Source organism: Dipodomys ordii, unplaced genomic scaffold (genome assembly GCF_000151885.1).
Source record: "Dipodomys ordii isolate 6190 unplaced genomic scaffold, Dord_2.0 Scaffold50, whole genome shotgun sequence".
In the NCBI taxonomy this organism is placed as follows: Eukaryota; Metazoa; Chordata; class Mammalia; order Rodentia; family Heteromyidae; genus Dipodomys; species Dipodomys ordii.
In genome coordinates this window covers 3,412,428-3,434,301 of record NW_012267266.1, presented here as the reverse complement: position 1 = coordinate 3,434,301, position 21,874 = coordinate 3,412,428, and the positions used below count along the sequence as shown (strand labels likewise).

Genomic DNA, 21,874 nt, shown 5'->3' with positions numbered 1-21,874 from the left:
AAGCTGAACAACCAGATGAAATGTGAAAAATATAGTTGGTTTTAAGCCAACAATTTTCTGTCTTTCATCTGCCAAACTGACCACCAAATTTGATGCTAACTGGCCTAGACAATTTATGTTTTTAGGAAAGTTTAATAGGGTAAAGGTCAGTTGTTTAAAACATTTTCCTTAATAGTCTGGTAGCTATTCATTTTCGTTTTGTCTCATACTACATTTGACGTTTGCTATTTTATTCTTTTCTCCTTCCTTTCTCCCCACTTGGTTCCTCCCTCCTTCCTGATGTTTTTTTCCTGATGTCCTTTGCTCTTGTGGAAAATTGTTTTGTTGATAAGATAGAAACATGGTGGTGATCCTCTGAAAAATTAAGTTGCTTCTTACAGACCAAAAATATTTTACATACCTTGGACACAAGATTTTTGTGTTTCCATGAATACATATTTTGGTGATTACTGATAACCATTTAAATTGTATAACATCTTATAGGGAAAATTTTAATTAGAGTTGAATTTTCTTGATTTTGGGTCTACTTTTAATAATTCAGGAGGCCTCTAAGTTTGGTAACCAAGTCCTTGTATTCTAGAATCGTACAAAACACAGAAATACTCTTCTTAGTATGTGTTTTGATTTAAGATGTATTAACACAGAAGGCATCTAGGAGGATTTAAGAAAAGATGACCTTGTGAAGTGGCAGTTATGGAACAGGTAGTACCTACTCACCTTGACTAGCTCAAACAATGATAACTTCAGGTAATTTATTAGACTCATAATTCTGCTCAACTCTCATTCAGCTGGAATATGTTGGCAGTTTCCAGCACATTAGTTGGTATCTCTTGACCTACCTCTTTAATGAATACATCTGACATCTTGTCTCCCATCCTTTTTTCCTTGTCTCTTTTTTTTCTTTATTCTTCTTGCCATAGGCCTGCGCTCAAGCTTACTCCCTTCAGAACGAAGTAAAGAAATTGCTGACCTCTACCTTAGAACATAGCTAACTGATGATCCAGAGAGATTTCTGTATTATGAGGTAATTGGGCAGTATTTTCTCTTATTTTCTCCATAGTCTTAAATTGGCAGTTTGAAGAGCATCTAAATTAATGATTGTTAGGAAATTTGTGAATTGAAGAGTGTAAGAAGTATGTGGTTAGGTAAGTTACTGGGAACTGAGACTTACTGGTTTGGAAATTTGAGAGCAGGAATGGGAAAAGCTGTTTAATGTATTTGTGAATGGGGATGTGAGAAGTATATAAGGGAATGGTTGGAAGTAAAGTGGGAGAAAATTTTATTGGAGATAGAAAAAGTACTAAAATGAAGTCTGAAGGACAGTTGTTTAGTCAAAACAATGAAATTGATCTTTACTAAGGAAGTTTCCATAATGCCAGAGAAAACAGGACCCCTTTGGCTAAGAGAAAACTGATATTCTACACCTAGTTTTGAGGATAATGGTGCATTGTACAAATATATTTTCATGTGTAGGTTGATTTGTGGAATGTTTCCTTTTTTGGGTCAAATTTAAGTTATACAGTTGTGGAATCCCAGCTTTTCTGATCAAAGTACTTACCATTCTGAAAAAGAAGTTTTAAGCCCTTTTACAGTCATTTTAAACTATCCATAATACTTATAATTATTTTCTCAAGCTCTTGTCATATTCAAAATATTCTTGAAGTCAAATTATCGGATTTTTCAGTCCACAGAGATTCATTCTCAAACATCCTTTGTTTTACAGAAACTTTAGTCTTAGGTCACATAATTGTTTTAATGAGCTAGGTAACACTAAATTGCAATTTTAGGTATCTTTTCTATTTAACATTTGTGTTCCTAGATGTGAATTATGATCATGGTCTTGAGGCCCTCCAGAAATGTTCCATTTCTAAAATTAGACAATCTGTTCCTTAAATTGATGTTTTTGTTTCTTTTCCCACTTTCTCTCTTACTTTAAAATCATAGAATTCCCAAAATTTTAGTAGTGGTAGAATTTAATTATCTAATTTAATATATGGTTGGGGTTCTTATGTTCTTTGTAGGATGAGCTGATGGTATTGTTTTCTGTTCCTATAACCCCAGGGGTGTTTTAAATTATTTTAAGATGAAGAATTGCTGTTAATATTTGTTTTTAAGGTTATTTAATTCAGATATTCTTGGATTGACTCTTCATTGGCAGATTTACTATGGGTTTATACCCAGTGATTTTTTAACACTTACCTTCAAGTTTTCATTTTAATCAGACTCTGTACATTAATAAAGTAAAAATCTGTTTTAAAATAGCCCAAAGGAATTTTGAACTTGGAAGGTAATTTTTTAATGTCAAATTCATTAACAATAGTGGGGTTATTTTATTGGTAGCACTTAGTATAGTTTCATGTCTTATTGTGTGTCAGATTTTAAATTATAATATAGTTATATAGTATCACTTGTTTAAGAGCCTTCTTAAACAGCCCCTTCCTTGGGAAGTAAATTCCTTCCCTTAAGAAGAGAATTCCCAAACCTACATCAAGAACCAGTGATTTTAAATATCTGTAAGACAAGTCTTGGAAAGGCTTGACTTTAGTCAGTAGAAATGATAGCCCATTTCCATGCTGCATACAGTTGTTAGGGTTTGTAAAGGTGTCATTATATATAAGTGCAAAAGCAGGAAAGACTATAAAGTTGCCTATAAATTTTCTAGTTTTCATTATTTGCACTATTATCTTTGCACTTGATATTTTGGAAGTTAAGACTAGTCACTTTCACTTTTGTTTCTAGTCTTTTCTAATTTCTTGCAGAATTATGTTTTCAAGATCCCACCCAAAGCAAAACTTATATGCAATTAAATCTGCTTTATAAGGCCAAGGAAATATTTCTTAATGTTAGCTATATAATACAAGAATTTGTTTTGATAAAAATTTTTAATAAGGGCCCTTATTTGCCAATGAAATCTTTTGTAAATGTGAGCTTTATTGAACTGTTTAAATAAAATGAAAGTTTAGGATAGGATATGTATAATGATGTTGTTGAAATCCAACTTCTGGCTTCAGATGGCCTGGTTTTGGAGTGTTGGTCTGTTTTTACTTAGTCAATGAGATCCGAATCTTACTGGGTAATGCTTAAAACGCTGAAAGTGAAGTGGGTTGCAAGTGGCAGCTCCCTCTTTCATGTAGTTTTTCCATAATGTTCCTATAGTTTTCCTCATAATCTGTGTGATTTAACTGGTATTGAAATAATTAAATGACTATTCCTTTTTGGAATTTACAATTGACTCCTTTTTTTTGAGGGGAGGGGACAGCAAAGGATGTGAGACTTTATTTTAATCAGAGGCTATCTTATAACCTCACTGATAATGCTCTACAAAGAGAACAAAAAGTGTACCTGTGAACATATCATTTTGTCTTAGTGAGATTGTGCAATGAAGTGTTCAGAATTGCAAAAATGACAGTTTCATCAATAGAACAAAGATGTGTTTGGGGCTTAATTTTTTTAAGTTACTTAATTATTTCATTTTGTATTCCTTGCCCATAGCTTTTTACACACCTCATACTTAAAACCAACAAGTGAGAGGCTTTTCAGATTTGGTTTATTTTTGGAATGCTTGAGTGTGTTTCTGGATGGAGGAGGGGTGTTAATTCTTGACATGCTCTTCTCAGCATGTTTTGCTAGTCATTCTGAATCTTATGTTTGCAAATTCTGTTGAAATTCTGTGATGTATTTGAAATGAGAATGTCTTCTATGACATGGTGTGAATGTTTGTGGCTGGATTCTATTGTGGAACTTGTGGCTTTGTTTTCAATTTGAGTAGGAAATTTAACTTCCATTGTCCAGATTTTAGGTTTATCTGGTAGAATTGTGCCAGGTAGTCTCTAAATATGGACCAATTTTGAAAATGATGGTTAACAAATGTACATTTGTCTCTAGATTATCCTGTACTCAAAACCCATATCATTAATTACCTATGTTTCATGCTGTTAGATCTTTCAGTGTGGATGATATTCAGCATTAGATCCATGAATTAATTCCTTTAAGAAAAAAGAAATTCTGTTTCCAAACCTTTTCCTGTAGACTTAAATTTACCCATATGGAAAATGGGGTGGGGGGAATGAAGAAAATGGCTTTGATTACTTTTTAATGGAAGTTTAACCAGTTTAATTAGTCCTTTTTTTGTTAGTTTGAATCACTTATTTTCTAAATGAGAACAACAACAACAACAAACTATCAGCATTCCTTCCTCCTTTTTGAGGCCATTTTTCATTTTCTGCCCCCATTTCCTAATCCTGGTATTGAATGAATTACGGGTATTCTTCTAATTCCCTATAACCCTTTTTTTGGGGGGTCACAGATATCTTCAATAATCTGATGAAAGTGATGGACTGTCTCCCCAGAAAAAAATGCACATACACATAATTTTGCATACAACCTCAGGGGCATCACAGATCTTTTGAAATCCAACTTAAGGATCTCTGCTCTAAGTAAATTCTAGATAAAATTGTAATGCAAATAGTTGATAAAAATAGAAACTATCAACTTTAAATATTTCAGATTCAAATTATTAAATGGTGGCCCCTACTAGCAAAATGTGGCATTGCAACCAGCTTTGTTAGACATTGTAACATCCAGACAGAAGGAAAAGGAAGCAAGACTCTGAGAACTATTTATAAGGAGTCAAGGCATCTCTAGACATGGGAGCCATTTTTGGTTCAAGGCAGGGATCAGGATGCCTGACAACTTCTAGCAGGGTAGAGTTTGATAAACCAATGCTCAGGATGCCAAGGGGTTAGCTATTATCTTAACCCCTGCCTCACCAAAAGATTTTAGTTTTGCCTATTGGGAAACAAGATGTCACTAGGGAAAAAAAAAAAAGATTTGCCTTACAACTTTGCTGGAACACATCAGTTTGGTGGGACACTAGCATTATTTTTAAGATGGTACATTAAACCAAAGTAAATTATTCTCTATGTAGAACATTATTTACTAGTAACATTTATTTGGGTGTATTAGCTTTGACAATTTTTACCAGTAAATACTGATTTTATTTAAAACTGGGAATCCAGTTTATAAATAGGATAGTTAATATATCCATTCTTCTTCCCCATGTAAAGAATAGTTTAGAGGTTTATGCATACTTTTTACTTTACTCTCTTGATACCATGGGGTGGGTTGGAAGGGGGGAATCTTTGACTCAACAACTGACAAAATGTCAAAAATTCAGAATTCACAATTTGAGAAGCAGCACTTTAATTCTAACTCTACACCATTTTAGTGCATGTATTAATTTTAATAATGATTTTTGGTGCATGCCTTTGGGCTTATTCAAAAGTGTACAATAGAAAAGTGTATTTCCTTTCTTAGAAAGGAGATGTTTTTCTACTTTGCAACATGTGATTACAAAAATCTTCCTCTGTGGGAAGATTACCATGTATTGAACTACTGAAAAGTATATATTTTTAGATATACAGAAGGAATAATCTACATGGAGCAGCATTCAGACCTATATAGAAGTCATAGCATTCTGTATAGGACCAAAAAGGAAGTAACATTAAACACTTAAACAGGCTTTGTTGGGTAGAAATACCTTTAGATCTTGCATTGACTTCCAAAAAAAAGAGAATATCACAGAAGTTTGCTGAAACTTTTGTTTGAATTTTCTCTGTCAGTGTATTTAACCCAAAACAACAGCTTTGGGTTAGCACATATGTAAGAATCAAAACACAACAAAACAAAATAGATCAGTCTGGTTTGCCAATCCAGCCTAACTGAAATAAGTAACTAATCACTTGCAACATGAATAACTGTACAACTCCTCTAAGGTTTTGACAAAATAACCTTGGCTGATGTGGGAAGACTCCCACATGGATTTCTGACCTGACAGTGAAGATTCATGCTTGACATGATTTCAAACCTGACTGTCTGTTTAAGGAGCCATGGTACAGTTTGCTAATTCAATCCCAGATACCTGTTGATTACCTGTGAGATCTAGAGTCCAAAGTAGCCAGCAGCTGTATCCCTGGGTGCTCTGTGCCCATCAGATAGCATAAAGTAAGAGAGTTGGGACAGGCCACAGCTCAGATGATTGACCTCAGGTGCTGTAGACAGCTCCAGATTCAAAAATTGTATCTGCTTTCTTGGGAGTCATCACTGAACTAATGTCCCACACTGTTACTTACTATAGATGCTTTCTCCTACAGGAGGCCCAGAGCACACATCCTAATTGCTTGTGGTACTCAGAGAGGGGGTGCTAACTCTGATGCCCTGGCCAAGTTCCAGTTTAGGGATGTGGGTCTTCTTGTCATTCTAATTGGAAATGTTCATCACTTCCCATTTTTCCTGTGGCTCTCCGTGCAAACTACACTAGTCTCTTTCTTTGCCCCAGTCCCAAGTCTCTAAGATACTGGTGTGTATTAATTATGTGGGCCAAATTCATGCCGTATTCTCATGCACAAGAGTTCAAGAGTAAATGAGCTTGGTGTCAGGATGGCCTGTGGTTGGGAAATGGACTTTTGTGATGTTTAGGGATGAAATGGGCCCACGTTTAGCGTAAGTTTGGGAATATACACTAGCAGGAGGCTTACAGCCATGAGGTGTCAGCTGAAATCGATTTTCCCTCTTTTCTTATGGCATAATTAGAAAATCTGTTGGGCAGTCAGGGAAGGCCGGAGTTCTGCAGCTTTAATCTGGGTAACTAAGGCTGGTTTGAGCAAGACTTTGGTTAATTAACTGGGTTCTCAGATGCCACAGACTCCGTGAGAAGTCACCATTATTTTCAATGGTTGTGATAGAATTTCCCCCTAGTAGCCATTATTTTAAGATTATATTGCAGAGTTGCTTTATTTTGAGCTTTTTGTGTATACACAATCCCAAACTGGAAGAAATTTTAAAAAAGGAATCCTGCTGTGAAAGGTATATATTACTCTAGATTTTTCTTACTGTAAATATTGTAAGATTGTAATACTGTCGATATTTTATTAACCAACAAATGTTAATCTATGTGAATTCAGACTTATTTTAAATGTGCTTCTTATTTACTGTGTGTGGTCCCTGTTGCTGACAGTATTAAGTTATATTCTGATGTAAGATTAACTTTATTAAAGAATGTAAACATTAATGTTTCCTTATGGGAAAACATATAAAGTATAAAGAAGACAATTCTTTTCATCAAAATATACTGTGTATTTACACTTGCTAGACCCAGCACCACTCACAAATTTAGTACATTGCTCAGAATTTCAGTTAACACAGCTGACATGGTTGTACTCTGTCTGAAAGTCTTAAAGATTAGGTGTTGTTGGAATATAAACAGTTTGTTTTGTCTGCTGTGAATCATACTCTTGAAATTTCTAATCAAGTTTGTAAAATTTTTATAGTAAAACATTTTAATGGCAATTTAAAATTTTGTCTTCTCTAAAGAATGGTAAAAAAAAATCTGTTCAAAAATAGAATTGTTCTTTAATATCTTTCCAAAATGACTTTGGTTAAATGGACCAGATGTATATTAGTTAAAATTTAGAATAAGTTGTTGATATTCTTTGCGTTTACAAGTTAATCCTTATTGGAGATGTGCCAATATATAGTAGAATATCATTAATTTGCACTGTTTGGGGACCCCATTTAAGAATGCTGAATTTTGCCAACTAAAATGTAAGCAAATGTAATTTAAAAAGTAAATTTGAGCATTCTGTATTAATTATGTGCAGTTATCATATGAAGAAGCGCAGTGTGTTGGGCTGTAATATAACCATATTTGCTGTCATGTTCTCCCATCTCAGTGCTGGGAACTCACCATGTGGAAACCAAGCAAACGTGTTGTGCATCAGCCGGCTTGAGTTTGTTCAATATCAAAGCTGAAACTAGCGAGGTCTGCTGTACTGCTTATTGAAGTATTGTGATTCTTTTAGGCATTGATTCTTACAAAATATATACTGTAACAGTATACTTTGTACAGATTTAAATTTTATTTGAAAAAAATGAAATAAAGTAGGCAAAAAATAAAGATGTTTATTTTTCATGTGACTATATAAGCAACTCAGTCTTTTGTTTCAGTGCTTTTTTTGGGAGGGGATCAGGGGCTTTTTGATTTTTTTTTTCTTTCTTTTTTCTTCCTATATGTGGAAACCATTTTTAGGACTTAGTACACCTCTACTTGCCTGTTACTTGTGACCATCAATTGCCATACATGAAGTGTACTGTCATACTGAAAACTCTCCATATTCTATTTCATTTCAGAACATTTATGTTTTTGCTGGGTGCTAGTGGTTCACACCTGTAATCCTAGCTATTCAGAAGGCTAAGATCTGAGGATCATGATTCAAAGCCAGCCCAGACAGGAAAGTCCATGAGACTCTTATCTCCAATTAATCACAGAAAGAAAAAAAAGTTGGATTGGCACTGTGGCTTAAATGGTAGAGTGATAGGCCTTGAGCAAAAAGAAGGTCAGGGACAGGGCCCAAGCCCAGGGTTTGAGCTCCAGGACCAGAAAAAAAATTGAATATTATATATGAATAGCTTCCCCATCTATCTTCTTGTCATCACATTTAACCAAAGGAAAAACTCCCACAGATCACACTCCTTTTCTGTGAAAGATTTTGTTTTCTTTCCTTTTAAAATGTGAAGCTAGATTGGGGTATAAAGGCTTACAAAAGTGTCTATGACAAAAAAGGAGAATCTCTGTAGAAAAATAGAAGTTCCGTCTTAAGATCCTTTTCAAAACTTTCCTAGTGAGTAGAATGGGGGACAGAGAATTAAGTTCCCCATAAAAACATGGTATGAGGTCCTTCAGAACAGTTTCATTGGGACCTCCTAGGAGACTAGATTATCTGACCAAAGAAAACCACCTAGTTTTGACTCAAAATCCTGCAGATGTCTCAGAGGTCTCAGGTCTATATTTTCCTCACTTTTGGAAATGGAAGTTTGAGATTTTATTTGCAGATTTTTCTATGTTCTCTTTTTTGTTGCTTCCACTTACCTTCAGGCAGGATATGAAAAGACTTGGAAGAATTTGTTCTTCAAGGTTCTTGGCAAAAATCACACTTCAGAAAATCTTTCAATATTAAATATGTGACATCTAAAAATTGATGCATCAATATAGATTATCTCAAGTTCACAGAACTATAATTCTAGGCTTCCCTCGGTGAATCCCAAGAAAGTTCATTGTTTTAGTGTTTTCTTTGAAGCAAACAACAGGATTAAAGTAGTTTTCACACTTGACAACCACCAACTCTGATAAAAATAAAGATGTTTTATCAAAACCTAAAGCTGGGAAATATAAATGTGGTTCAAGTGGTAAAATGCCAGTCTTGAGGGGAAAAAAAAGCTAAGCAAAAGCCCTGAGTTCAAGCCCCAAGACTGGCACAAACAGCAACAAAAACCTTAGAGCTGAAGTAGACACTGTTTTGGAGAGAGGTTAGGTATCCAAGAAACTAGTTTTACCTAAATTCTTCCATGTCTCTAATTTTAAGGACACACTGAATGTAGGTGGTACTTCCTAAAAGAGAGATACCCTCAAGAGGGATCAGATAAAATCCAGGGGTCCCTATCCAAGAGAAAGTTTCTGACAAATGAGTTTGTAGTGAAATCTATCCATGATTTGCTCCCACTAAATATAAGGGATTGATAAGCCAGGCTCTTTCCTAACCTTGGCCTTTTAACAACTCCAAATGAAGGTTGGAAGTGTGGTTCAGTTGGCAGAGTTCTAGCCAATGAGCAAAATCATCAGGTACTGAGTTTGAGTCCTGGTCTCAGACCTAAAAAATAAAACTCCAAAAGGGACGGTCAAAATATGCCCTAAGATGAGGTTTTACTCAGATTATACAGGGAAATTTTCAAGACTTGGCATATATTGGGACTGTAAAACAAAACTAGTAGGGCCATGAGGAACCCTCAAGAAATGTGCCCCATGTAACATGCTGGGAAACTTTTTTTAATTAAAATTTTTTATTGTTATCATAAAGGTGCTGTATAGAAAAGTTACAGTTTTATAAGGCAGGTAATGAGTACATTTCATGTTGGACAATGTTAACCCTTCCATTGCTTTCCCAGTTTTTCCCTCTTGTACGTGCCCATAAGTTGTATAGTTCATTTTCAACATAGTCTCTAGTGAGTATCACTGCTGCATTTGTTCATCCTTTGTCCCTCCATTTCTGTGCCCACCCCTTACCCTCCCCCAAAGACAGATAAGTGAACAAACAAGGCAAAAAAGAAAAAAAAATCCTACTTCCATTTCCTGGAGTTAATTTCCATAAAAATTATTTTATATGATCAGGGGCACAGAGGCATTTCACCTTGTGTTCCTCCCCTAAAAGCATCCTCCGTTGGTCACACTGTATGTCAATGTCTAAAGTCCTATATAATCTATCACGTCCCACTGTACTTTAGATTTAGCTTCCCATATGAGAGAAAACATGCACCATTTGTCTCTCTGAGCTTGGCTTACCTCACTTAACATGATTTGTTCTGGGTCCATCCATTTCCCTATAAATGACATAGTATTCTTTCAAATGGATGTGTAAAATTCCATTGTATCTAAGTACCACATTTTATTTTTTGATCCACTCATCTACTGTAGGGCGTCTGGCCTGTTTCCTTAACTTGATTGTTGTGAATAGTACAGCAATGAAGATAGATGTGCAAGTGTCTTTGTGGTATCTTGGCTTGTGATTGATGTTCTAGGTAGATGACCAGGAGTAGTATGGCTGGGTCATAGGGAAGATCTATATTTAATTGTCCACAGTGATTGTACTAGTTTACATTCCCATCAACAGTGCAATAGGGTTCCTTTATCCCCACATCCCCACCAGCATTTGTTGTTCAAATTCACCATGTTGGCTCATCTAGCTGGAATGAGATGGAATCTCAAAGTTGTTTTGATTTGCATTTACTTTATGGCCAGGATGTTGAGCATTTCTTCATGTTTCTTTGACATTCTTACCTCTTCTGAGAAGGCTCTCCTTACCTCCTTTGTCTGTTTAGTGATTGATTTATTAGCTTTGGGAGGGATTAATTTCTTAAGCTCTTGTATATTTTGGATATTAGGCCTTTGTCGGATGTATTGCTGGTAAACTCCCAATCTGTTGGCTGTCATTCTAATTTAGTAACTGTCCTTGGCTGTACAGAAACTTCTTGATTTGGTGTAATCCCATTTGTCAATTCTCTCTCCTGTCTGTTGTACCCCTGGACGCTTTTCAGAAAGTTTCTGCCTATGCCTATAAATTCTAATGTTTGGAGAACTTTTCATCACTTTTCTTTAGTCTTTCTTTTCTAAGCTGATATAACTGGCAACCTTCCCACCTTTACCTCCAATGGATGTAAACATTAACCAGGTGGATGTAATTTGCTTTGTTTTTAGAAATGTCTTTATTCCTAGTTCCAGTAACAATTGCTTTCTAAGCAGATAGGACTTTTTGATTGGGGGTACTGGTTTTTATAAGAATTTTACAGGATCAAGGAAAAGAGATCTTTTTCAATTGCTGACTGCTAAGCCTAAGGGCCAGCACACACCTCTGCTGCTGTCACTTCAGCACTTTCCCCACACTTCTGGAACATGAGTAGGAGGAACCTTATTTCCCCCTGAAAATGGGGATTCTACCTTAATACCACAAATCACCAGTGTTCCCAATGATATCAGTCCAGTTTTCCAGCCAACACTGATTTTTCATTCATTTTGATTTGCTCAAATTTGTACCTAGTTGGAGTGAGAAATTGTCACAACAGACTCACTAAATGTTGAATGTTTAAAAGAGTAGGATGGAGGCATGGTTCATGTGGTAGTGCCAGCCAAGGGCAAGAGCTTGAGGCCCTGAGTTCAAGCCAGTACCAGCATAGACAGACAGACAGACAGATAGGATGGACAGACAGATATAAAATAACCTTACCTTGCAACTAGTAAGGTTGTTCACTTATCCCCATCACTTTAGGCTTCCTGACACTACCATTCTGCTATGTGGAGAATGGCAGAGCGCTAATCTAGCCATTTTCTAAACCAGTGGTATTTTTGGTCTATGTTGTCACTATCCTAAATTCTTCCAAGCCCATCACCTTTTAAATGTTGAGTACTTAAAAATAGACACCAAACTAAGCATTAGTCTGGGTATTTTGTTCTTTCTACAATCTTGTAAGATAGACACTACTATCATTTCCACTTTATAGATTAGGACACTAAGATACATAAAGATGAACAAAGCCAATATTCCACAGTTGAAACTGAAAGTCTAGATAGGTCAATGTCAAATCATATCTTTGGTCTTTATTACCCCAATTTTGTCTTCCCAGGCCAGTGAGGTGCTGCCTCCACATCCCCCAACTTTGCATTACTTCACCCCATGGTGTATTGGGCTGGATGGCTGCAAGAAGTTTCTCACACCAAGGAGGCTTCCTCTGCATAGCCCCAAAGCCACACTTCCTGTTTGGAAGGGGTTTGTGAATGGATCCACCTTTTAACTTTGTTTTTTACCTTTCATGAGACTTGCTCAGAGCAAGTTTGAAGAAAGCTGGCAAGTGGCCCTTCCAGGCTTCTCTCTACTGCCCTCGGTTACATTAAGCACAGTCCTGAGTACTGTTCCTGCCTCCCTCCACCCTGCCCGCAGTGACCTGAATAAAAGGTTCTGTGAACAAAATCCTTAACCTGTCTTCTGTTAACCATTTCCTTTGTCCAAGATTTTACCTGTTGACACCCTTCTTGAGACTGTGTGGCTCAAATGAAAGCTCAGCAACAAGTGTCAATAGGTAGTCTCTGGAAGAGACTCTGGGTTTGCCCAGGTTCCCAGAATCCCAGTCTTCAACAGTTGACCCAGGAATTAGATCTGACAAACCAGCCATGTAGTTTCTAGCTCAGAATTTTGCTTGGACTTTTAAGTCTCTGAAAACAGTTTTGTTCCTGTACCCTCTAAAATACTATTTGCCAGATATTTCCTGACTTCCAAAGAGAGTCTAGAATCTGTCAAGCTCTAAGGGCTTCTTCCAAAATTAAAATTTTAAATTCCTTGATTATTAGGAGAAAGTTTAGAGAGCGATGGCATCGTTTAGAACTCTTGTCTAAAAAAGATCATAATTTGAACCTTAACCATTCATGATTTTTTTGTGTGCGTGTGCCTATACAGCAGAATCTCAAAGTATAGATCCTGGACCACACTTTGAACAGTAGTATCTCCTGGCAAATACAAGTCCTTGAGCCCCACTTCAGACCTAATAAATTAGAATTGTGTGTACTTTAGAGAGGAGTGGGTTCATACCTCGGTATGTGTCAGAATCACATTGGAGAGCCTAGCATTTACTGTTGTAACATGCTCTCCAACATGATTTTGACACACACTGAGGTATGAACCCACTCCTCTCTAAAGCAAAGGTTCTTCATCTCTTTGAGATTATTAGGTATAAGAATCTGATGAGGGCTGGAGGTGTAGCTCAAGTGGTAGAGTGCCTGCCTAACAAGCACAAGTCTCTGTGTTCAAACTTCAATACTGAAAGGCTTGAGGCTTTTGTTAGAAAGCAGTTCAGCTACTTCACAGATTTGCTGTACATACACACATGCATGTACGTGTGTGCATGCATGCGCACGCGCACACACACACACATACACACACACACACCCTCTAAGATCCAAGTTAGAGCTTGTCCATCCCTCTCTGACTTCCCCCTGCTTTCAGCACCGCTACAAAAAAAATAACTATTCCCTGTTTGTTATTTCATCCAAACAGCTGGATGTCACTGAAGGTGTGTGTTCCTGTACCATCCTTTATGAGCTATAACTGTAGCCCATGAACACTAAACAAAAACCAAATGTTAAGCCAGACATAGTTGTGTACACCTGTAATCCCAGCAGTTGATAACTAGACGGAAGAGGATAATGATTCAAGGCCAACCTGAGCTACATAGTAAGACCCTTATTTAAAAAAACAAAAATCCTAAGCCCAGTGCCAGTGGCTAATGCCTATAATCCTAGCTATTTAGGACACAGATCTGCCCAGCAGGCAGACTTGAGATTGTTATCTTCAGTTAACCAACAAAAAGCCAGAACTGAAGATAATGGCTCAAGTTGTAGAGGGTTAGTCATGAGTAAAAAAAGGCCAATGAGAGCACAAGGCCCCAAATTCAAGCCCCAGTACTAGGGGAAAATGGTCCTCAGGCATGGGCCACCAAGCCAGAAGTCTGAGACTAGATAGGAAAATACCTTTTCCTAGAGCTGGCAGCTGTGTCAGTCCTAGCTAGGAGAAGTTAACAGCAACTGGAACTTTGTAAGTAACAAAGCCTTGATCTCCCAAAACAAGGTCCAGGCTTGGATTCCCTAGCAAAGAGTGTCTCAGCTTGCCCCTTCAAGCTGTTTTCACTTGAGCAACAAGTTACTTGGTTTGTGGTCAACACTTAGCTTTTTCCCTACAGTCATTCTTGGGCCATGGACCTGACCTGGTAACTCAGAGCAACAGCACTGAGGAAAGTCCCTTCTCTAAAACTAGGGCCTCTTAAGGAGATTGCCTGAAGAGTACCCAGAGCTGCAGTTTGGACTGTCTGTGCATCTCTCCCTCTGGCTAGGGGACTGGTTCCTGGTAATAAGGCAGTCCAAGGAAGAAAGCCTGTTTTCATACCCTGACTTTACATATCTGAAGCAGAAGCTTAATTCTCTCCCAAAGCCACTTTTCCCATCTTAAGTCTGTCTATAACAGTGAAGAATACCATTATAAACAAATGCTTAAACCAAAAGCAGAATTCGTTTAACTCGTTTTCTTCACCTCCAGAATCCCAAAATATAATCTGTAGGGCCACATCTTACCAATACAACAGGTACAATGATTCTCAAGCTCCAACATGGATTAGAATCCCTTGAAGGGATTGGGGGAGGAAAAAAAGTTAGGGCTATAAGTATAGTTGAGCTCTCTAAACATGGTAGATAGAACCTGCCTGGCAGGTGCAAAGCTCTGAATTGAATTCCCAGTGCTGGGGAAAAAAAGAAGAGCCAAAATAGATTCAGATGCAGGCATGGTGGCTCACACCTATAATTCCAGCTAGCTTCTTGGAAGATGGATATAAAAGGGTTAAAGTTCAAGGCCATCCCCAACAAGGAAATTAGGGAGCCTCTATCTCAAAGAACAAATCAGATATGGTTATTCACATCTGTAATTTCAGCTATGTGAGAGGTAGAGTTATAAGGATCTCAATCTGAGTCTAGTCCTGATCAAAACTGTGACCTTATCTGAAAAATATCTTTAAAAAATGGGAGAGGGGTGTTAGGATAGTGTTTGCCTAGCAAGTGTAAGGCCCTGAGTTCAATTGCCAGTATTGCCAAAAATTACACACACACACACACACACACACACACAAAACTGTTGAACACATCCTGTGTTTCTGATGCAGCAGGTCTGGGGTGGAGTCTGCTGATACTATTGATCTAGGAATCACACCTTCAGAACCACTTCTTTTAACCTGTCACATCCAAAGACACAATATATCCTACTTTGCCTGATACCATCCTTATATCTGTTAAACCTGCTTAATTAGCTGTAGCCCTCCTGTTCACTTGCACAAGTATCCACTCTCTTACTTAAAGACAGACTTCTTAACTGGTCTCCCTACTTCCATTGTGCCTCCTGCAATCCATTCTCCATATCACACCCTGAATCACCTTTTTATTATTATTATTGGTGATGGGGCTTGAACTCTGGGCCTGTGCATTGTCCCTGAGTTCTTCAGCTCAACACAAGCACTCTACCACTTGAGCCACTGCACCACCTGAGTTACCTTTTTAATATGCTAATTTGATGGTATCAAACACCCCACCCTCCACCCCTGCACTTGCTTCTAGCCATCTTAGAATAAAAATCTAACTACTGTGGTTACAAGGCCAATCTGATCTGGCCTTGCCTCACTCTCTAGTGCTCTTTCGCTTCCTCTCAATCTTCTAGTTAATTTCTCTAAAGCCATGCTACTGCTTTTTTTCTTTCTTTTTTTTTTTTTTCGGTCGTGGTGCTTGAACTCTGGGCTTGGGCGCTGTCCCTCAGCTCTTCAGCTCAAGGCTAGTGCTCTACCACTTGAGCCACAGTGCCACTTCTGGTTTCTGGTGGTTTATTGGAGATAAGAGTCTCGTGGGCTTTCCTGCCCGGGCTGGCTTTGAACCAGGATCCTCAGATCTCAGCCTCCTGAGTAGCTAGGATTACAGGCAGGAGCCACTAATGCCCAGCTTCACGCTACTGCTTTTTGTTTCTTAAATCCATGGAGCCCATTTCCTCCTGGGGCCTTTAGATTTGTTCTTCCTGCTTCCTAAAATGTACTTCCCCCATTTCAGAATGTGACTTAACTGTCATGCTCAGCCTTCAAAAAGGAAGTGGGCCATTCTAGGCTTTCCCTCACTGCTCTGTCCATGTTTTTCCCAGTGCTTTCCTAGCACTGTCCAAATCATCTTGCTTCTATTTTTTCTATTGGTGGTCTGCTACTTAGGGTAAGATTCAACATAGCATCCAGGTGCCCAGTCAACTCTGTCACACAGAATACACTCATTAAACATCTAATGACTAAATAACTGGATTCCAATGAGTTTGGGCCATTTTCTGGGAGTCAGCTTTGCTCCTGGAGGAGTCAGCTTTGCCCCACTTTGAATCCAGTTTCTATCATCTTATTTTACCTCACCTCTGGCCTACAAGTAGCATAGAACACAGACCTTGAATATGAGATAATTTTCTATATTGCCAACCTCTCTAATTTCCTGAACCTCCTGCCAGTATAGAGACCTCATCATCTCCTCTACTTTAGCTATTTCATTTCCAAATGAAGCTCTGGAGCTAGGATAAGAAATCTTGGTCTAGTTAGAAGATAGCTTCTAACTAGCTCCTCAAAGACCATTAGTTGGGGCTCTAACAATTCAACATATACTTGGGAGGTTCCGGGACATAGCATGGGCAGCTTTCTCTCAGGCCTTTCCCTTGGTGAGCTGGGCACTCCCTCTCCCTGGCTCAAGAAAGGGATGAAGCTATCTATTTAAGGGGTGATATGCCCTATTTACACTAGCTGAGGCTAGAAAGTCTGGCCTCCATAGAGCACCAGCACCATCAGTGACACCTTACCAAATTTTAGTCCCTACCCTCTCTGTGCCTGAGTTATTCCTCAGATCTTTAAAACAGATTGATGGCAGTTAATCCCCCATCTACCAACAACTTTCCAGGGATGAAGTAGAAAAAATTCTTCTTCCTGATTATAGTCTGAGATAAAAATGAGACTTCCAGGGTTAGCTGAGTTTAAAATAAATGTAGGCCCTTGGATAAATTTAGGGCTGTGGAGTATGAACTCATAAAGACATGTAGAGAAAGGATTTCCAACTTGCTTTCTAAAAAGTTAGTCTCCTTGGAGTCCTCTATATCCCCTTATAAACATTCTAATATGCAGAGCCTGCTAGGTACTCAATAGGTATTAGGGTATTTTCTAGGATTATAATGTCTGTTTTCTTTAATGAGTTGAGTTGTATGTCTATCATAGCCAGTTAAGTTTTCCTCAAAGCAATTCATGCTATTTATATTCATTAATATAATTATGTAACTTAAGCATGCCAAAAAGAAAATCAAGCTGTTGCTTAGTGGACAGGAGAGGAGAAGGTAGCATAAACTAGAAGACAAGATTGTAACTCTGGAGTATTTCCAAGTCCTTTGCCTGAATTCTGGTCTTTTGGAAAGGTGCTGTGAGAGTAGATGTTAAATGAATTGTGTTTGACATCAAGTTCCATAACTCACTAGCTCTGGGGCCTCATAGCAACTCTACTTGCCATCTCCTGGTCTCAATTTCCTGATCTCTAAATGAGATAACAAGAGTTCCCATCTCATTTGATTGTTGAGAAGATTGAGTGAAATAACTTAGGTCAGGAGCTTAAAGCATGGTACTTGCCATAATAATAATAATAAGTGCTGCTATCATCATCATCATTACATTCAGCATTTTTGTTATTATTGATAAAAAGGTGAGAAATATGGAAGTCGAGTAATTGATAAGGGAATAAACTCTAGTAGCTTCTATATGCCAGGTAGAGACAATGAAGAACAGTGTGTTGTTTTACTTTTCTCATCAATGTGACAAAATACCTGACATACACAACTTAAAAGCAGAAAGATTTATTTGGGCTCAGTTTCAGAGGGTTCAATCCATGGTTAGTTGACCATCATCATGATAGCCTGAGTGTGGTGAGGTGAACTATTTATCTCATGACAGACAGGAAACAAAGCAGCTCACTTTGTAGCAAACAGGAAACAAAGAAAAAATATATAGGAATAGACCAGGAAAAGACATAACCCACAAAGTAGTATTGCCAGGCTTACTTCTTCCAACTAGGCCCCACCTTCTACTTTTCACTGCCTCTCTATCAAAGGATTCCTCATTGATTAAGTCAAAGTCTTTAACTTCCCAAGGATCCAGTCACATCCCCAAATCCCATCAACTGGTAGACAAGCCCACAATACATGAGGCTATGGAGGGCACTTCATACATATTTAAAAACTATAGTGTATGTTTCTAGAATACTCAACTAGTTAATGTTCATCTAGCTTGAGGGAGAGACATATTCTGATTGCTTCCCATTGCAGCTTTGGGCCTATGCTGATACTTTTCTCTTACAGCCCCTGGTAGAGGAAAGCACTCTACCACTGAGACACCCTCCCAGCCCCCCCAAACTGCCATACTTTATCCCAAAAAGTGGACTGCTGTGATGTCACTTCTCACATGTGAGAAGTGGGGTTGGGTGACTTTGCTAGCTATGTGTTGGTGGCAGAAATGAACTGTTCTCACTTGAATGCATGTTACATGATTGGTACTGAGCCATTGCTTGAATATTGATATAAAGGAGTTGCTTCCTTACTTTCTAGAGAGACATTGAATCTATGCTCCTCCATCAATTTTTTTTAATTTCCCAAGGATCAGTGCTTTCTTCTTGACCCTGTGGCATCCTTCATGAAGGGTCAGGTTCCTTGAATGTATCCCTAACTGAATTTATTTACTCCTTGCTTGTTACCCTCAAAATCCTGAAACATCTCTGAAAGCCAAATTAGGCAGCCTGTGTGATTTTCTGATAGCTCTTGAAATATGATTCTATCATTAAGGCTATTTTGTAATTCTGACCAGTCTCTTGCTTTTCCCAGTACACTTCATTCTTTATTGCAGCTCTTGTTAGAAAATGTTATCTCTCCTTTATTGAGAATTTTTCCCTCCTCTCAGACACCATATGTGTTCAACCAATTGGCATGGAGGGCCACAAAATTTCCAAGACTTGAATGTGGCTGTCATTCTACTCAAAGCAGGCACTCACAGAGTTCAGGGTCATTCACAGGTAGGAGGGGGATGGGCTGAGAGCAGCAGAGCACAGAGGTTCCCTGACTCAAGAGCAAGCCCTGATCCCCATAGAGTGAATTGGCTGGTGAAGGCTCCATAGAAGTTTCTCTCTACTTTGGAGGCCTTGTGCCAGGATGTTCTAGACAAGCAACAGAGTGGTTTCCCTAACATATGCCACTGATACGGAGCTGTCAGACCATGCAAAGCACCAGCTCACCCACAGATAATAGGCACATTCACCATTGCTGTCACTTGGGATTCAAGCAGGGACTGTCAGCTTAGAACCAAGCAGAGCTATGGTCTCATGGAGATGATTAAGGCCCACACAGAGTGACATTTTCTTTTCATGTATTCCCTAAATCTTCTCTGTTCAGGGGAAATGAGGGCTTTGGCAGAGCTTAAGTTCTCTAAGAGCTGCCACTCTTAAAGAACTGGAGCCTGTGATGGCTACAGAGACAGCCCTTCTTCCAAATTCCCACCAGTTTTCCTGGGCCAAAAAAAAAATTGCTTCATGGGCTGGGAAGGTGGCTCAGTGGTAGAGCGCTTGCCTTGTATGCATGAGGCCCTGGGTTCAATTCCTCCGCACCACATAAGCGAAAAAAAAAGCTGGAAGTGCACTGTGTCTCAAGTGGTAGAGCGCTAGCCTTGAGCTGAAGAGCTGAGGGACAGTGCCCAGGCCCAGAGTTCAGACCCCCACAACCAACCAAAATAGTAATAATAATAATGCTTCTACTCTAGCTTTGCCTTCTCCACTTATGCATTCTGCTCCACTTAACCCATTTTTGTGGGGCTGACTCTTAATAACTATATCTTGAGTTAACTGAAAATAGCTACCTCTCTGGCAGCTACTTGCCTCCTTCTGAACCTTGAACTTCTCATGGAATTTTTTTCTTTTTTTTGGTCGGTTATGGGGCTTGAACTCTGGGCCTGGGGGCTGTCCCTCAGCTCTTCTGCTCAAAGCAGGTGCTCTATCACTTGAGCCACAGCACCACTTCTGGTCTTCTGAGTAGTTTGTTGGAGATAAGAGTCTCAAGAGCTTTCCTGTTAGGGCTGGCTTTGAACCATGATCCTCAGATCTTAGCCTCCTGAGTAGCTAGGATTACAGGTGTGAGCCACCAGCACCCGGCTCTTCTGATGGAATTCTGAAGGAGCAGACAGACCCTCCAAGGCCCTTGGCCAGATGAGCCACCTTCAGTCCAGATCAACAGGTTTTATGACCTAATAATATGTTACATTTTAAGAAGTGTTTTATTTTAATATAGTCAAAATGTATTCGTAACTCTGTATTTTTGTGAGTTTTAAAGAAGGTTTCCCTACTGACAAATAATAAATATGTTTTCTTGTGTTTCTCACATAATTCTATGTTAGTTCTTTAATCCATCTAGAATTTATTTGCATAAATGGTGTGAGTTAGGGATCTAACTCCCCCCTCCTTCAAGGATCACATGCTATCCAGCATTGAATTATTCTATGGATCATATGCCTTCTTGGTGTGTTGAAATGTTACTCTTCTTACATTCAGAACTTCCCTAAATACATGTGAGTAATTCTTGATTCTCTGATACTTTGAACTTTTTTAAATATTCTATTCCAGAAATGTACTATTTTAATTGTTAAAGCTTATGGGTATGGTTTAATATACTGTATTTTTTCTGTTTTTCCAAGGTCATTTTGCTATTTTTACTTACTTTTTTTTAAATTTCAGGCTATATTTCTAATATGCTTGTCATGTTTCATTTAATAACTCCTTTTGGGATTTTGATTATAATTTTATTGATTATATGGATTAAATAGGGGAAAGAGTTACAGCTCTATAATACTGATCTCTGGAAGCAAGATATCTCATCTGTGTTCTTAAAGGTTACAGGGGAGATTTTCTCTCTTTTTCTGGCTCTTTCAGTACCCTGGCTTCCCTGAGCCGGTGCTGTGAGCTACAAGATGCTCATATTACTATGTTGCATGATCTTAGTTTAGTCATTCCTTTGTCTTACCCAAAGATGGGTAAAATGATGGAGAATTTGCTTTTGCTCAGTAATTATGAGCTTTATCTTTCCAAGACCCAAAGAACTCTGAGGGGATTATCTCTTCTCTTTTTCACCCCTACTTTTTTATCCTATCCTCCCTCAGAATCTCCCTTCTTATCTTGCTCTTTCAGGAATTCTAGTATTTCTAATCTGGAGTAGGTCAGCCTAGTGTTCCCTTTAATCTAGACTTCCCTAAGAATCTGGTTGACCTGAAATGTAACCCCTCATTCAGTTCTTCTCTCACTTCACATTGTTCAGTGATTTCTGAGCTTTGTCCAGATGAGATGGTATCTTGGAAGAACTGGAGCATTCACAATGAGCTCTAAGATAATAGCAGTGTTGGTGATTCTACTTTAACTGCCCATCCTAAAAGTAATAGCTCATGACCCCACTTTTGCCATTAGGTACCCGCTTATAACTTTGCTCACCAGGATTGAATTCAAGATATTAAGGAATTCTAATTATTTTCTAACCCAGATTCTATCATGCACTCCAGTCTTAGCAGCAGGCTGCCACATCTGGCTGACAGCCAGAGGCTTGGAGTAAAACAAAAAGCCATAGGCACTTTATTTACACTCCTTCTTAGAGACAGCGGCATT

At 38.3% G+C, this 21,874-nt stretch overlaps 1 protein-coding gene across 1 annotated transcript; it reads left to right on the top strand.

The window, feature by feature from the left end:
• The first annotated feature begins 888 nt into the window (after positions 1-888).
• Positions 889-7,979, top strand: Igip (IgA-inducing protein). The gene has a single exon (XM_013020435.1). It carries the CDS (start codon positions 7,651-7,653, stop codon positions 7,807-7,809), a length of 159 nt encoding a protein of 52 aa, XP_012875889.1. The 5' UTR covers positions 889-7,650; the 3' UTR covers positions 7,810-7,979.
• The last annotated feature ends 13,895 nt before the right edge of the window (positions 7,980-21,874 follow it).

Coding starts and splice junctions, on each gene's coding strand:
- Igip (XM_013020435.1), top strand. CDS start 7,651: ATGTGCAGTTATCATATGAAGAAGCGCAGTGTGTTGGGCTGTAATATA.